General features: G+C 44.0%; 1 protein-coding gene across 2 annotated transcripts; it reads right to left on the bottom strand.

Moving 5' to 3' along the window:
• Positions 1 to 11,042: 11,042 nt before the first annotated feature.
• LOC121846897 lies at positions 11,043 to 12,894 on the bottom strand. 2 transcript variants are annotated; one of them, XM_042325486.1, is made up of 4 exons: positions 12,453 to 12,894; positions 12,260 to 12,392; positions 11,797 to 11,891; positions 11,043 to 11,661 (listed from the first exon to the last, which is right to left on the bottom strand). In XM_042325486.1, exons 1-4 carry the CDS (start codon positions 12,609 to 12,611, stop codon positions 11,461 to 11,463), a joined length of 588 nt encoding a protein of 195 aa, XP_042181420.1. In that variant the 5' UTR covers positions 12,612 to 12,894; the 3' UTR covers positions 11,043 to 11,460. The 2 variants fall into 2 exon arrangements, with proteins under 2 accessions (XP_042181420.1, XP_042181419.1); XM_042325485.1 differs by having other exon boundaries at positions 11,049 to 11,661; positions 12,260 to 12,888.
• Positions 12,895 to 18,327: the final 5,433 nt, after the last annotated feature.

The following is an 18,327-nucleotide window of genomic DNA, read 5'->3' as shown; positions in this document are numbered from 1 at the left end:
TTTACCCAATAGGGCTATCTTCTGTATACCCCCCTACCTTGTCACAACACAACTGATTGGCTCAAACACATTAAAACCTGTTATAGCACATTAACTCTTGAAACTAGGGGGCACTATTTTCATTTTTGGAAAAATAACATTCCCAAAGTAAACGGGCTATTTCTCAGGACCAGGTGCTAGAATATGCATATAATTGACAGCTTAGGATAGAAAACACTATAGTTTCCAAAACTGTAAAAATATTGTCTGTGAATATAACAGAACTGATATTGGAGGCGAAAGCCTGAGAAAAATCCAATCAGGAAGTGACTCTCATTTTGAAACCTCTGCGTTCCTATGCATCCCTATTGACCATTGAAAGGGATATCAACCAGATTCCTTTTTCTATAGCTTCCCTAATGTGTCTACAGTCACTAGACATAGTTTCAGGCTTTTATTTTGAAAAATGAGCGTGAACGACAACATTGCGTCAGTGGTCAGGTGGTGGCTCTCAGATTGATTTGTGCGTAATATACAAAGGCGGCCATTGTGCCTCTCGCTCCTCGTGAAAAGCCAATTGTCCTGGTTGATATATTATCAAATAGATATTTGAAAAACACCTTGAGGATTGATTATAAAAAAGGTTTGCCATGTTTCTGTCGGTATTATGGATCTAATTTTGAGTTTTTTTCTCAACAAAACGTGAAGAATAAACAGAGGTATTTTGGCTATAAAAAATCATCTTTATGGAACAAAATTAACATTTGCTGTCTCACTGGGAGTCTCGTGGGTGAAAACATCCGAAGCTCATCAAAGGTAAACAAATTAATTTGATTGCTTTTCTGATTTTCGTGACCAAGCTCCCTGCTGCTAGCTGGACATAATGCTATGCTAGGCTATCGATAAACTTACACAAATGCTTGTCTTGCTTTGGCTGTAAAGCATAATTTCAAAATCTGAGATGACAGGGTGATTAACAAAAGGCTAAGCTGTGTTTCACTATATTTCACTTGTGATTTCATGAATATGAATATTTTCTATAAAGATTTTTTGTCCATTGCGTTATGCTAATTAGTGTAGTTGATGACAATTCTCCCGGATCCGGGAGGCGTAGTTCCAAAAGGTTCAAACAGATTAAAACCTGCTAGCGGAACGTTGACAACATCCGGTGAAATTGCAGAGTGCAAAGTATTTTTTTATTTATTAGAAATATTTAACTTTCATGCATTCACAAGTGCAAAGGTTAACTTAGTGGACTTCAGGCGCATCTAGTGGACTTCAGGCGCCGACAGAGATGGCCGCCTCGCTTCGCGTTCCTAGGAAACTATGCAGTTTTTTGTTTTTTTACGTGTTATTTCTTACACTAGTACCCCAGGTCATCTTAGGTTTCATTACATACAGCCGAGAAGAACTACTGAATATAAGATCAGCGTCAACTCACCATCAGTACGACCAAGAATATGTTTTTCGCGATGCGGATCCTGTGTTCTGCCTTACAACCAGTGTAACCGAGTGGATCACATGCAGCGACCAAAAAAAAAAACGACTCAGAAAAAGAGGGAAACGAAGCGGTCTTCTGGTCAGACTCCGGAGACGGGCACATCGTGCACCACTCCCTAGCATTCTTCTTGCCAATGTCCAGTCTCTTGACAACAAGGTTGATGAAATCCGAGCAAGGGTAGCATTCCAGAGGGACATCAGAGACTGTAACGTTCTCTGGGAGATGACTGGGAGATGTTTCGTATTGCGTCAGACAACAACATTGACGAATACGCTGATACGGTGTGCGAGTTCATTAGAACGTGCGTTGAAGATGTCGTTCCCATAGCAACGATTAAAACATTCCCTAACCAGAAACCGTGGATTGATGGCAGCATTCGTGTGAAACTGAAGGCACGAACCACTGCTTTTAATCAGGGCAAGGTGTCTGGTAACATGACTGAATACAAACAGTGCAGCTATTCCCTCCGCAAGGCTATCAAACAAGCTAAGCGCCAGTACAGAGACAAAGTAGAATCTCAATTCAACGGCTCAGACACAAGAGGCATGTGGCAGGGTCTACAGTCAATCACGGACTACAGGAAGAAACCCAGCCCAGTCACGGTCCAGGATGTCTTGCTCCCAGGCAGACGAAATAACTTTTTTGCCCGCTTTGAGGACAATACAGTGCCACTGACACGGCCTGCAACGGAAACATGCGGTCTCTCCTTCACTGCAGCCGAAGTGAGTAAGACATTTAAACGTGTTAACCCGCAAGGCTGCAGGCCCAGACGGCATCCCCAGCCGCGCCTCAGAGCATGCGCAGACCAGCTGGCCGGTGTGTTTACGGACATATTCAATCAATCCCTATACCAGTCTGCTGTTCCCACATGCTTCAAGAGGGCCACCATTGTTCCTGTTCCCAAGAAAGCTAAGGTAACTGAGCTAAACGACTACCGCCCCGTAGCACTCACATCCGTCATCATGAAGTGCTTTGAGAGACTAGTCAAGGACCATATCACCTCCACCCTACCTGACACCCTTGACCCACTCCAATTTGCTTACCGCCCAAATAGGTCCACAGACGATGCAATCTCAACCACACTGCACACTGCCCTAACCCATCTGGACAAGAGGAATACCTATGTGAGAATGCTGTTCATCGACTACAGCTTGGCATTCAACACCATAGTACCCTCCAAGCTCGTCATCAAGCTCGAGACCCTGGGTCTCGACCCCGCCCTGTGCAACTGGGTACTGGACTTCCTGACGGGCCGCCCCCAGGTGGTGAGGGTAGGCAACAACATCTCCTCCCCGCTGATCCTCAACACTGGGGCCCCACAAGGGTGCGTTCTGAGCCCTCTCCTGTACTCCCTGTTCACCCACGACTGCGTGGCCATGCACGCCTCCAACTCAATCATCAAGTTTGCGGACGACACAACAGTGGTAGGCTTGATTACCAACAACGACGAGACGGCCTACAGGGAGGAGGTGAGGGCCCTCCGAGTGTGGTGTCAGGAAAATAACCTCACACTCAACGTCAACAAAACTAAGGAGATGATTGTGGACTTCAGGAAACAGCAGAGGGAACACCCCCATCCACATCGATGGAACAGTAGTGGAGAGGGCAGCAAGTTTTAAGTTCCTCGGCATACACATCACAGACAAACTGAATTGGTCCACTCACACAGACAGCATCGTGAGGAAGGCGCAGCAGCGCCTCTTCAACCTCAGGAGGCTGAAGAAATTCGGCTTGTCACCAAAAGCACTCACAAACTTCTACAGATGCACAATCGAGAGCATCCTGGCGGGCTGTATCACCGCCTGGTATGGCAACTGCACCGCCCTCAACCGTAAGGCTCTCCAGAGGGTAGTGAGGTCTGCACAACGCATCACCGGGGGCAAACTACCTGCCCTCCAGGACACCTACACCACCCGATGCTACAGGAAGGCCATAAAGATCATCAAGGACATCAACCACCCGAGCCACTGCCTGTTCACCCCGCTGTCATCCAGAAGGCGAGGTCAGTACAGGTGCATCAAAGCTGGGACCGAGAGACTGAAAAACAGCTTCTATCTCAAGGCCATCAGACTGTTAAACAGCCACCACTAACATTGAGTGGCTACTGCCAACACACTGTCAATGACACTGACTCTACTCCAGCCACTTCAATCATGGGAATTGATGGGAAATGATGTAAATATATCACTAGCCACTTTAAACAATGCTACCTTATATAATGTTACTTACCCTACATTGTTCATCTCATATGCATACGTTGATACTGTACTCTATATCATCGACTGCATCCTTATGTAATACATGTATCACTAGCCACTTTAACTATGCCACTTGGTTTACATACTTATCTCATATGTATATACTGTACTCGATATCATCTACTGTATCTTGCCTATGCTGCTCTGTACCATCACTCATTCATATATCCTTATGTACATATTCTTTATCCCCTTACACTGTGTATAAGACAGTAGTTTTTTTGGAATTGTTAGTTAGATTACTTGCTCGTTATTACTGCATTGTCGGAACTAGAAGCACAAGCATTTCGCGACACTCGCATTAACATCTGCTAACCATGTGTATGTAACAAATAAAATTTGATTTGATTTGATTTAACTTCTTGTTAATCTAGCCACTGTGTCAGATTTCAAAAAGGCTTTACGGCAAAAGCAAACCATGCGATTATCTGAGGACAGCACCCCATCAAACAAACACACGACAATCATATTTCAACCCGCCAGGTGCGACACAAACCTCAGAAATAACGATATAATTTCTGCCTTACCTTTGAAGAGCTTCTTCTGTTGGCACTCCAATATGTCCAATAAACATCACAAATGGTCCTTTTGTTTGATTAATTCCGTCGTTATATCTCCAAAATGTCAATTTATTTGGCGCGTTTGATTAAAAAAAAACACTGGTTCCAACTCGCCCAGCATGACTAAATGCTGTCCAAACATTTAAAACAACTTTCCTAATCCAACTTTAGGTATTTTAAAACGTAAATAAGAGAAAATTTAAGATGGGATAAACTGTGTTTAATACCGGATAAAAACAACGTGAAGCGCGTGACCTGGAGCGCGCATCAAAACATTAGAGAGCACGAGGCTGGACCCTCGTTCTGAATAGCCGAACTTCTTCATTTCTCTAAAGAAAAACATCAACCAATTTCTAAAGACTGTTGACATCTAGTGGAAGCAATAGGAACTGCAACCAAGTGCCACAGAAAAGTGCCACACAAAACCATTTGAAAACAGAGTCACCTCAACAACAAAAAATTCCTCCTGGATGGTTTGTCCTCGGGGTTTCACCTGCCAAAGAAGTTATGATATACGCACAGACATTATTTTAACAGTTTTAGAAACTTTAGAGTGTTTTCTATCCAAACCTACCAATTATATGTATATCCTAGCTTCTGGGCAGGTAGCAGGTAGTTTACTTTGGGAACGCTTTTCATCCGGACGTGAAAATACTGCCCCCTATCCCAAACAGGTTATAAGGAATGAAATTCCACAACTTAACTTCTAAAAAGGCACACATGTTAATTGAAATGAATTCCCGATGATTACCTCATGATGCTACAGTCCTCCTTTAAGACTCCATCATGTTTAGAATGTGTCTGGAAGCGCTACTCTATCTATTCTACTCTCATCCTTTCGGATTTAATCATATTTAATAATAATAATAATGTTATAATAGGTAATAACTAACTTTAATAACAAGGGTTAATACCTGCCTGGCGCACCAACAAAATCTTCATATTTACCCCACTCTAACAATATCGCTACAGAATTAGCGTAGTAGGCCATGTAACTTAAGGTAATCAGAAATATTTAGGACTAACTTATTCCTTGCCACCCATTCTGAAACTAACTGCAGCTCTATGTTAAATGTTGCAGGGATTTCAGTCGCTGTAGTAGCTGACGTGTACAGTGTTGAGTCATCCGCATACATAGACACACTGGCTTTACTCAAATGTCATTGGCATGTTGTTGGTAAAGATTGAAAAAAGAAGGTGCCAAACAGCTGCCCTGGGGAATTCCTGATTCTACCTTGATTTTGTTGTACAGGCTCCCATTAAAGAACACTGTGTTCTGTTAGACAGGTAGCTCTGGTGCGGCAGGTAGCCTAGCGGTTAGAGCGGTAGGCCAGTAACCGAGAGAATGCTGGATCGAATCCGGGTCGAATCGAGTCGTTCTGCCCCTGAACAAGGCAGTCCTAGACCGTCATTGAAAAAAATAATTAGCTCTTAACTGACTAGCCTAGTTAAATAAAGGTTACATTTTTAAAAATAACTCTTTATCCACAATACAGCAGGGGGTGTAAAGCCATACATTTTTTTCAGCAGCAGACTACGATCGATAATGTCAAAAGCCACACTGAGTCAAACAAAACAGCCCCAACAATATTTTTATCATCAATTTCTCTCAGCCAATCAGTCATTTGTAAGTGCTGTGCTTGTTGAATGAACTTCCCTATAAGCTGAAAGTCTATATTTGTTTACTGTAAAATAGCATTGTATCTGGCCAAACACCATTTTTTAGGGTTGGTAACAGGTTGATTGGTCGGCTATTTGAGCCAGTAAAGGGAGCTTTACTATTCTTGGGGAGTGGAATGACTTTAGCTTCCCTCCAAGCCTGAGGGAACACACTTTCTAGTGGGCTTAAATGGAAGATAATGCGAATAGAACTATATCAGCTGCTATTATCCTCAATCATTTTCCATCCACGTTGTCAGACACCAAAATTTCATTGAAGGTGCTCCAAAGCTTTTTACAATCATTCTTCATGTAATTTATCATTAGTTTATTTCATCCAAGTACTTCATCCAAGTTACCCGGCGCCGACAGAGATGGCCGCCTCGCTCCTAGGAAACTATGCAGTTTTTTTGTTTTCTTACGTGTTATTTCTTACACTAGTACCCCAGGTCATCTTAGGTTTCTTTACATACAGCCGACAAGAACTACTGAATATAAGATCAGAACCTTTGGGAATAAACTCACCATCAGTACGACCAAGAATATGTTTTTACTTCGCGACGCGGATCCTGTGTTCTGCCTTACAACCAGTGTAACCGAGTGGATCACATGCAGCGACCAAAAAAAAAAAAAAAAAAAGAAAAAGAGGGAAAAAAAGAGGGAAACGAAGCGGTCTTCTGGTCAGACTCCGGAGACGGGCACATCGTGCACCACTCCCTAGCATTCTTCTTGCCAATGTCCAGTCTCTTGACAACAAGGTTGATGAAATCCGAGCAAGGGTAGCATTCCAGAGGGACATCAGAGACTGTAACGTTCTCTGCTTCACGGAAACATGGCTAACTGGAGAGACGCAATCCGAAGCGGTGCAGCCAGCGGGTTTCTCCACGCATCGCGCCGACAGAAACAAACATCTTTCTGGTAAGAAGAGGGGCGGGGGCGTATGTCTTATGGCCAACGTGACATGGTGTGATGAAAGAAACATACAGGAACTCAAATCCTTCTGTTCACCTGATTTAGAATTCCTCACAATCAAATGTAGACCGCATTATCTACCAAGAGAATTCTCTTCGATTATAATCACAGCCGTATATATCCCCCAAGCAGACACATCGATGGCTCTGAACGAACTTTATTTAACTCTCTGCAAACTGGAAACGATTTATCCGGAGGCTGCATTCATTGTAGCTGGGGATTTTAACAAGGCTAATCTGAAAACAAGACTCCCTAAATTTTATCAGCATATCGATTGCGCAACCAGGGGTGGAAAGACCCTGGATCATTGTTACTCTAACTTCCGCGACGCATATAAGGCCCTGCCCCGCCCCCTTTCGGAAAAGCTGACCACGACTCCATTTTGTTGATCCCTGCCTACAGACAGAAACTAAAACAAGAAGCTCCCACGCTGAGGTCTGTCCAACGCTGGTCCGACCAAGCTGACTCCACACTCCAAGACTGCTTCCATCACGTGGACTGGGAGATGTTTCGTATTGCGTCAGACAACAACATTGACGAATACGCTGATACGGTGTGCGAGTTCATTAGAACGTGCATTGAAGATGTCGTTCCCATAGCAACGATTAAAACATTCCCTAACCAGAAACCGTGGATTGATGGCAGCATTCGTGTGAAACTGAAGGCACGAACCACTGCTTTTAATCAGGGCAAGGTGTCTGGTAACATGGCTGAATACAAACAGTGCAGCTATTCCCTCCGCAAGGCTATCAAACAAGCTAAGCGCCAGTACAGAGACAAAGTAGAATCTCAATTCAACGGCTCAGACACAAGAGGTATGTGGCAGGGTCTACAGTCAATCACGGACTACAGGAAGAAACCCAGCCCAGTCACGGACCAGGATGTCTTGCTCCCAGGCAGACTAAATAACTTTTTTGCCCGCTTTGAGGACAATACAGTGCCACTGACACGGCCTGCAACGGAAACATGCGGTCTCTCCTTCACTGCAGCCGAAGTGAGTAAGACATTTAAACGTGTTAACCTCGCAAGGCTGCAGGCCCAGACGGCATCCCCAGCCGCGCCTCAGAGCATGCGCAGACCAGCTGGCCGGTGTGTTTACGGACATATTCAATCAATCCCTATACCAGTCTGCTGTTCCCACATGCTTCAAGAGGGCCACCATTGTTCCTGTTCCCAAGAAAGCTAAGGTAACTGAGCTAAACGACTACCGCCCCGTAGCACTCACATCCGTCATCATGAAGTGCTTTGAGAGACTAGTCAAGGACCATATCACCTCCACCCTACCTGACACCCTTGACCCACTCCAATTTGCTTACCGCCCAAATAGGTCCACAGACGATGCAATCTCAACCACACTGCACACTGCCCTAACCCATCTGGACAAGAGGAATACCTATGTGAGAATGCTGTTCATCGACTACAGCTCGGCATTCAACACCATAGTACCCTCCAAGCTCGTCATCAAGCTCGAGACCCTGGGTCTCGACCCCGCCCTGTGCAACTGGGTACTGGACTTCCTGACGGGCCGCCCCCAGGTGGTGAGGGTAGGCAACAACATCTCCTCCCCGCTGATCCTCAACACTGGGGCCCCACAAGGGTGCGTTCTGAGCCCTCTCCTGTACTCCCTGTTCACCCACGACTGCGTGGCCATGCACGCCTCCAACTCAATCATCAAGTTTGCGGACGACACAACAGTGGTAGGCTTGATTACCAACAACGACGAGACGGCCTACAGGGAGGAGGTGAGGGCCCTCGGAGTGTGGTGTCAGGAAAATAACCTCACACTCAACGTCAACAAAACTAAGGAGATGATTGTGGACTTCAGGAAACAGCAGAGGGAACACCCCCATCCACATCGATGGAACAGTAGTGGAGAGGGTAGCAAGTTTTAAGTTCCTCGGCATACACATCACAGACAAACTGAATTGGTCCACTCACACAGACAGCATCGTGAGGAAGGCGCAGCAGCGCCTCTTCAACCTCAGGAGGCTGAAGAAATTCGGCTTGTCACCAAAAGCACTCACAAACTTCTACAGATGCACAATCGAGAGCATCCTGGCGGGCTGTATCACCGCCTGGTATGGCAACTGCACCGCCCTCAACCGTAAGGCTCTCCAGAGGGTAGTGAGGTCTGCACAACGCATCACCGGGGGCAAACTACCTGCCCTCCAGGACACCTACACCACCCGATGCTACAGGAAGGCCATAAAGATCATCAAGGACATCAACCACCCGAGCCACTGCCTGTTCACCCCGCTGCCATCCAGAAGGCGAGGTCAGTACAGGTGCATCAAAGCTGGGACCGAGAGACTGAAAAACAGCTTCTATCTCAAGGCCATCAGACTGTTAAACAGCCACCACTAACATTGAGTGGCTACTGCCAACACACTGTCAATGTCACTGACTCTACTCCAGCCACTTTAATCATGGGAATCGATGGGAAATGATGTAAATATATCACTAGCCACTTTAAACAATGCTACCTTATATAATGTTACTTACCCTACATTGTTCATCTCATATGCATACGTTGATACTGTACTCTATATCATCGACTGCATCCTTATGTAATACATGTATCACTAGCCACTTTAACTATGCCACTTGGTTTACATACTTATCTCATATGTATATACTGTACCCGATATCATCTACTGTATCTTGCCTATGCTGCTCTGTACCATCACTCATTCATATATCCTTATGTACATATTCTTTATCCCCTTACACTGTGTATGACAGTAGTTTTTTTTGGAATTGTTAGTTAGATTACTTGCTCGTTATTACTGCATTGTCGGAACTAGAAGCACAAGCATTTCGCTACACTCGCATTAACATCTGCTAACCATGTGTATGTGACAAATAAAATTTGATTTGATTTGATTTGATTTGATTTGATTTTGATTTCTTTTTACTCAGTTTAGTCACATGATTTCTCAATTTGCAATAGGTTTGCCAATCAGTTATTCAGCCAGACCTATATGCCATCTCTTTTGCCTCCCTCTTCATCATACCATTTTTAAATTCCTCATCAATCCACGTGGATTTAACAGTTTTTACAGTCATTTTCTTCATGGGTGCATGCTTATTAGTAACTGGGATAAGCAATTTCATAAACGTGTCAAGGGCAGCGTCTGGTTGCTCGTCATTACACACCACGGACCAACAAATATTGTTTCCATTGTTGGAATCGGCTAAACTTTGAAGATGGAGACATTGAAGAAGTGATAGGAAGTGAAAGAGACTGGGTGTTATGTCAGAAGTTAATGGTTCTCTGAAGAAAGACAGGTGGCTTCGGAATGTGTTGGGTGGACGAGAGGAGAGCAAAGTGTGAAACAGGGGAGACGAACATCTGTGGATTAGATGAAGGAGAGGTTGAGGTCAGGACAGATTCTCATCAGGGAGATAAAGGTCTGGTATCCTGTTACCCTCTTTACTCTCTTCCTGTGGAACCATAAGATGTAAGGATTGGAGAGAGGGAGTGTCTTAAGTGAGACATATCTGAATGGAACAAATGTTGGGTTGTCTGAATTACAGATGTACAGAACCTTTGGGAATAATTAAACTTGGTTAAAGCTTCTCTAGTGTCCGTGAGTTATTTACTGTAAAAAAAACAACCTAATAACATCAACAACATAGGAATCCCCACAAACAATTGTATGATCTCTTATATAGAACATTAGGCCTAGCCTTTTGGAACTTTGGATTTCCTAGATATGACTACTATATTGTGATCACAACATCCAATGAATTTGGATACTGCTTTCAAACTCATTTCTGCAGCAATAGTAAAGATATGATCAAAATATGTTGATGATTCGATTTCTGTCCTGTTTGTAACTACTCTGGTACGTTGATTGATAAACTGAACCAGGTTGCAGGTGTAACAGTATAACTTTAGACCGTCCCCTCGCACATACCCGGGCGCGAACCAGGGACCCTCTGCACACATCAACAACAGTCACCCACGAAGCATCGTTACCCATCGCGCCACAAAAGCAGCGGGTCTTGCACAGCAAGGGGAACCACTACTTCAAGGTCTCAGAGCAAGTGACGTCACCGATTGAAACGCTATTTAGCGCACCACCGCTAACTAGCTGGCCGTTTCACATCCGTTACACAGGCACTGGTTACAGTTCGAAGCTTTCTCTTGAGTAGGCAGCCTGATCACAGTTTTCCTCCAGTATTAGTTAATTAATTAACAGTGTCTTGAGTTTAGTTTGCCTGTTCTACAGTCTTGTAAAGATAGGGGGTTTGACTGGGACAGGCAATGTAACATCCATAATGTTTTATGGAATGTTTTTGTAAAACAAGCACCTTATATCAGGTCATCTTGAAACTTTCCCTCTAAAGCTAACTTTCATCAAGGTTTTATATGGTCTATCGGTTTCTCTCTTTTCATTGGCAGAATCCTTTTTCAGTGTTATGATATTCATAACATCCATATCCACCAGTCTATCTTCCTGTCAACTAACAGAACTCTGCTGGTTGTCCTGGTAACAGATACCAGTGGACAGATCTATTTATTTGTTCAAACTGAACTACAGCACTTACTTTGACGAGTCAAATCTGATCCTTTCTTCTCTTCTCCTCCTCTCACAGTTCCACTCAGCCCCGTTGTTTTCCTGCAGTCCACCAGCAGCACAGACAACCTCTTTATACCCAGCAGTAAGGTGCTACCGGGAGAGGCACGACACGGGGACTCCAGGAGAGAGGAAGGGCTAGCGTTGTCCTGGTAACCATAAAGAGGAGACACAGACACATACCATTATGGATGCTGATGTCACTGTTGTCATAAACTGCTTTACAGAAACACAGCCCAGACCCAGATAGAGCAAGCTGTATGCTAGACCAGACCAAGCTGTACCATCTGGTGTTCTGAAATGGAGAGACTCTTCTCTGCCTCGTCAGCATCAGGATGTTGAGTCTCCCCAGAGGATCCACAATAGTCATGTGTCTCTCCTGTGTTAACGAGAACATCAAACAGATGGTGAACTTATTACCATCATCAATTATTACTGTCTATTACAGTCATAGGGTCTTATAAGTGGCATTAATATCTCTAAATTAATTGGATGCCTTTTGTGTCCCTTTGATATTTTAAGTATAAATTCTGCTCCATTATTACATTTTAGAAGCCTGTTTATATAATTAAATCTCATTTAAAAGTCCCAAAAATACATGTAGCAATGGCAGATTGACCCTTTAACAATTTATATCGTACTGAACATCACATTGAAGTGAATAACTAAAGTAGAATGCCCCTTAAAAACCACACATTAATTCAACAACGGCATAGTTTGTGCCCCTGTTTTTAGGACAGTACTCACTGGTGTTAATCTGATATTCTGTCTCCTCCTCTTTCACTCCCAAAACGTCTTCCTCCTTCACCTTTACTGAGATAGAACCTTTTAGAGAGGAAGAGGATGCTTTCTCTTCTTTCCCTATAACAGCCTCCTCTTCCTCCTTTTTCATTCTGAAAGGTTCTTTCTCTCCTTTCACTGTAATATCCTCCTCCTCTTCGTCTTTCACGACAATGTTCAGAGCCAGAGCATCTTTCTCTCCTTTCACTGTAATATCCTCCTCTTCGTCTTTCACGACAATGTTCAGCGCCAGAGCTTCTTTCTCCGGACAGCAGACATCCTCTTCTTCAGCAGGGGATGAGTAGTTTAATGAACTCATGGTCAGGGATGTTAGCTAGCTAGTTAGCATTAGCGAATAGCCTAGTGCTAGGCTCAGTATCAATCTTTAACACATTTGCAAATTGAACAAGCAAATTAGGTTCAAGTTAACGTCAACTCAAATGTGTTTTATACACTGCGATTAGCTAATGTATATTAACATGGCCTAAAACGTCAATCTTTCAGTTTTACCTTGTCTAGCAAGCTACCGAGGTGGTTGAAATAGTATCCGTGTTGTTGTTCCTGAAGAAGCGTCCGTCCAGTCCATTATACGTCACGAAAGAAGAGTCAACTGAAAGACGCTCATCGCCATCTGCTGGCTGGAGTGGGTAACGCAGTTTGGAAACAATAGTTACTACACTTTTTGTATTGGAAAGAACGTCATAATTATTTAACAATAAGCTGATATATTTTCTCTTACGTCTTACAACTAATACTTTCCTGTACACAGACGTAGAAGCTTAATATGAATATGTAGATGATGCATAAATACTTCTAAGAATAGGTAGTGTGTTTATACACGTTTACTCTGTTAATTTTTTATCTAGATGTGACCATACTATTCCCTTAAAGCTACGCTACAAAGCTACAACAGGTGTAGACATTACCGTGAAATTCTTACTGACAAGCCCTTAACCAACAATGTAGTTAAGAGGTAAGAAAAAAAGTTACACAATAAAAAACTATACCATGGCTACAGAGTCAATGTGGAGGTTACAAACAGGGGGTACCGGTACAGAGTCAATGTGGAGGCTATATACAGGGGGTACCAGTACAGAGTCAATGTGGAGGCTATATACAGGGGGTACCAGTACAGAGTCAATGTGGAGGCTATATACAGGGGGTACCAGTACAGAGTCAATGTGGAGGCTATATACAGGGGGTACCAGTACAGAGTCAATGGGAGGTATATACCAGTACAGAGAGTCAATGTGGAGGTCAATGTGGAGGCTATATACAGGGGTAGTACAGAGTCCATGTGGAGGCTATATACAGGGGTACCAGGGTTAATGTGGATAACAGTACAGAGTCCATGTGTAGGCTATATACAGGATGTACCAGTACAGAGTCAATGTGGAGGTTATATACAGGGGGTACCAGTACAGAGTCAATGTGGGGGCTATATACAGGATGTACCAGTACAGAGTTAATGTGGAGGCTATATACAGGGGGTACCAGTACAGAGTCAATGTGGAGACTGTAAACAGGAGGTACCAGTACAGGGTCAATGTGGAGGCTATATACAGGAGGTACCAGTACAGGGTCAATGTGGAGGCTATATACAGGAGGTACCAGTACAGGGTCAATGTGAAGGCTTGCTCGTGTTTCCTGGCCCAAGTCTCTTCTTCTTTTTGGTGTCCTTGAGTAGTGGTTTCTTTGCAGCAATTCGACCATGAAGGCCTGATTCACACAGTCTCCTCTGAACAGTTGATATTGAGATGTGTCTGTTCATTCAACTCTGTGAAGCATTTATTTGGGCAGCAATTTCTGAGGCTGGTAACTCTAATGAACTTATCCTCTGCAGCAGAAGTAACTCTGGGTCTCAATAAAATGCTAATTAATTACTTAAAAAACATTCAATGTGATTTTCTGGATTTTTGTTTTAGATTCCGTCTCTCATGGTTGAAGCCTGCTATAGACCACCCTCTGCCCCCAGCTGTGCTCTGGACACCATATGTGAACTGATTGCCCCCCATCTATCTTCAGAGCTCGTGCTGCTAGGCGACCTAAACTGGAACATGCTTAACACCCCAGCCATCCTACAATCTAAGCTTGATGCCCTCAATCTCACACAAATTATCAATGAACCTACCAGGTACCTCCCCAAAGCCTGAAACACGGGCACCCTCATAGATATCATCCTAACCAACTTGCCCTCTAAATACACCTCTGCTGTTATAAACCAAGATCTCAGCGATCACTGCCTCATTGCCTGCATCCGTAATGGGTCAGCGGTCAAACGACCTCCACTCATCACTGTCCAACGCTCCCTGAAACACTTCAGCGAGCAGGCCTTTCTAATCGACCTGGCCGGGGTATCCTGGAAGGATATTGATCTCATCCCGTCAGTAGAGGATGCCTGGGTATTTTTTTTAAAATGCCTTCCTAACCATCTTAAATAAGCATGCCCCATTCAAGAAATTTAGAACCAGGAACAGATATAGCCCTTGGTTCTCCCCAGACCTGACTGCCCTTAACCAACACAAAAACATCCTATGGAGTTCTGCATTAGCATCGAACAGCCCCCGTGATATGCAGCTGTTCAGGGAAGCTAGAAACCATTATAGACAGGCAGTTAGAAAAGCCAAGGTTAGCTTTTTCAAGCAGAAATTTGCTTCCTGCAACACTAACTCAAAAAAGTTCTGGAACACTGTAAAGTCCATGGAGAATAAGAACACCTCCTCCCTGCTGCCCACTGCACTGAAGATAGGAAACACTGTCACCACTGATAAATCCACCATAATTGAGAATTTCAATAAGCATTTTTCTATGGCTGGCCATGCTTTCCACCTGGCTACTCCTACCCCGGTCAACAGCACTGCACCCCCCACAGCAACTCGCCCAAGCCTTCCCCATTTCTCTTTCTCCCAAATCCAGTCAGCTGATGTTCTGACAGAGCGGCAAAATCTGGACCCCTACAAATCAACCCGGGGTAGACAATCTGGACCCTTTCTTTCTAAAATTATCTGCCGAAATTGTTGCCACCCCTATTACTAGCCTGTTCAACCTCTCTTTCGTGTCGTCTGAGATTCCCAAAGATTGGAAAGCAGCTGCGGTCATCCCCCTCTTCAAAGGGGGACACTCTTGACCCAAACTGCTACAGACCTATATCTATCCTACCTTGCCTTTCTAAGGTCTTCGAAAGCAAAGTCAACCAACAGATTGCCGACCATTTCGAATCTCACCATACCTTCTCTGCTATGCAATCTGGTTTCAGAGCTGGTCATGGGTGCACCTCAGCGACGCTCAAGATCCTAAACGATATCTTAACCGCCATCGATAAGAAACATTACTGTGCAGCCGTATTCATTGATCTGGCCAAGGCTTTCAACTCTGTCAATCACCACATCCTCATCGGCAGACTCAACAGCCTTGGTTTCTCAAATGATTGCCTCGCCTGGTTCACCAACTACTTCTCTGATAGAGTTCAGTGTGTCAAATCGGAGGGTCTGCTGTCCGGACCTCTGGCAGTCTTTATGGGGGTGCCACAGGGTTCAATTGTTGGACCGACTCTCTTCTCTGTATACATCAATGATGTCGCTCTTGCTGCTGGTGAGTCTCTGATCCACCTCTACGCAGACAACACCATTCTGTATACTTCTGGCCCTTCTTTGGACACTGTGTTAACAACCCTCCAGGCAAGCTTCAATGCCATACAACTCTCCTTCCGTGGCCTCCAATTGCTCTTGAATACAAGTAAAACTAAATGCATGCTCTTCAACCGATCGCTGCCTGCACCTGCCCGCCTGTCCAACATCACTACTCTGGACGGCTCTGACTTAGAATACGTGGACAACTACAAATACCTAGGTGTCTGGTTAGACTGTAAACTCTCCTTCCAGACCCACATCAAACATCTCAATCCAGAGTTAAATCTAGAATTGGCTTCCTATTTCGCAACAAAGCATCCTTCACTCATGCTGCCAAACATATCCTTGTAAAACTGACCATCCTACCAATCCTCGACTTCGGCGATGTCATTTACAAAATAGCCTCCAATACCCTACTCAACAAATTGGATGCAGTCTATCACAGTGCAATACGTTTTGTCACCAAAGCCCCATATACTACCCACCATTGCGACCTGTACGCTCTCGTTGGCTGGCCCTCGCTTCATACTCGTCGCCAAACCCACTGGCTCCATGTCATCTACAAGACCCTGCTAGGTAAAGTCCCCCCTTATCTCAGCTCGCTGGTCACCATAGCATCACCCACCTGTAGCACGCCCTCCAGCAGGTATATCTCTCTGGTCACCCCCAAAACCAATTCTTTCTTTGGCTGCATCTTCTTCCAGTTCTCTGCTGCCAATGACTGGAACGAACTACAACAATCTCTGAAACTGGAAACACTTATCTCCCTCACTAGCTTTAAGCACCAACTGTCAGAGCAGCTCACAGATTACTGCACCTGTACATAGCCCACCTATAATTTAAGCCCAAACAACTACCTCTTTCCCAACTGTATTTTATTTATTTAGCTCCTTTGCATCCCATTATTTTTATTTGTACTTTGCACATTCTTCCACTGCAAATCTACCATTCCAGTGTTTTACTTGCTATATTGTATTTACTTTGCCACCATGGCCCTTTTTTGCCTTTACCTCCCTTATCTCACCTCATTTGCTCACATCGTATATAGACTTGTTTATACTGTATTATTGACTGTATGTTTGTTTTACTCCATGTGTAACTCTGTCGTTGTATGTGTCGAACTGCTTTGCTTTATCTTGGCCAGGTCGCAATTGTAAATGAGAACTTGTTCTCAACTTGCCTACCTGGTTAAATAAAGGTGAAATAAAAAATAAAATAAAAAAGTGTATCTATGATAAAAATGACAGACCTCTACATGCTTTGTAAGTAGGAAACACTGCCGATTCAACTGTAGATACTGAACAAGAATGTAAACTCATCATGCAACAATTTCAAAGATTTTACTCAGTTACACTTCATATAAGGAAATCAGTCAATTGAAATAAATTCATTAGGCCCTAATCTTTGGATCTCACATGACTGGGCAGGGGCGCCGCCATGAGTGGGCCATTTATGGTATAGGCACTCCCACTTGGCAGCCAGGCCCACCCACTGAGGAGCCAGGCCCACCCACTGAGGAGCCAGGCCCAGCCAATCAGAATGAGTTCTTCCCCACAAAAGGGCTTTTAACAGACATAAATATTCCTCAGCACGCTCACCAAACAGTAATTCAAGAAGATCTTAGTAAGTATTCACATGAAACTAATTGAGATTAAATGATTGGCATGCAGATGGAGTCTGGACATTTCATCAGTAAAATGTGAAGAACGCTGACAACATTTTGTATTCATGTAGGCTAGCTACACTATCTTGTGAATTTCATACATAATCATCCTGTTGTCCCGCCGTTGGGTATTTCAAATGTGGTCACCCTAGTGTGTGTGTGTGTATGTGTGTGCATATGTGTGTGCATGTGTGTAACGAAATAAAATGGACAACTCTACATATGTATTCTAGTGTGTGTGTGTGTGTTTTCCTGCGCACGTGTGTGTGTGTGTGTGTGTGTGTGTGTGTGTGTGTGTGTGTGTGTGTGTGTGTGTGTGTGTGTGTGTGTGTGTGTGTGTGTGTGTGTGTCCTCTGTTCTCCTGGGTCATAATCCACATACTGTCTCAAATCAACTAGAACAGTGACTCTCCCTCAGCATGCATCTCTAATACCCTCACTTTCTTTTTTTCTCTTTCTCTCATTTCTCTTTGTGTCCGTCTCTCTCTCTCTATATATAGAGTACCAGTTAAACGTTTTATATTTCAGATTCTTCAAAGTAGCCACCCGTTGCCTTGATGACAGCTTTGCATTCTCTCAACCAGCATCATGAGGTATTCTCCTGGAATCCTTTTCCAACAGTCTTGAAAGAGTTCCCACATATGCTGAGCACTTGTCGGCTGCTTTTCCTTCAATCTGCAGTCCAACTCATCCCAAACCATCTCAAATCGGTTGAGGTCGGGTGATTGTGGAAGCCAGGTCATC

Source organism: Oncorhynchus tshawytscha, linkage group LG08 (assembly GCF_018296145.1).
Source record: "Oncorhynchus tshawytscha isolate Ot180627B linkage group LG08, Otsh_v2.0, whole genome shotgun sequence".
In the NCBI taxonomy this organism is placed as follows: Eukaryota; Metazoa; Chordata; class Actinopteri; order Salmoniformes; family Salmonidae; genus Oncorhynchus; species Oncorhynchus tshawytscha.
The sequence above is the reverse complement of the archived record's forward strand: the minus strand, read 5'-3'. Positions and strand labels throughout refer to the sequence as shown.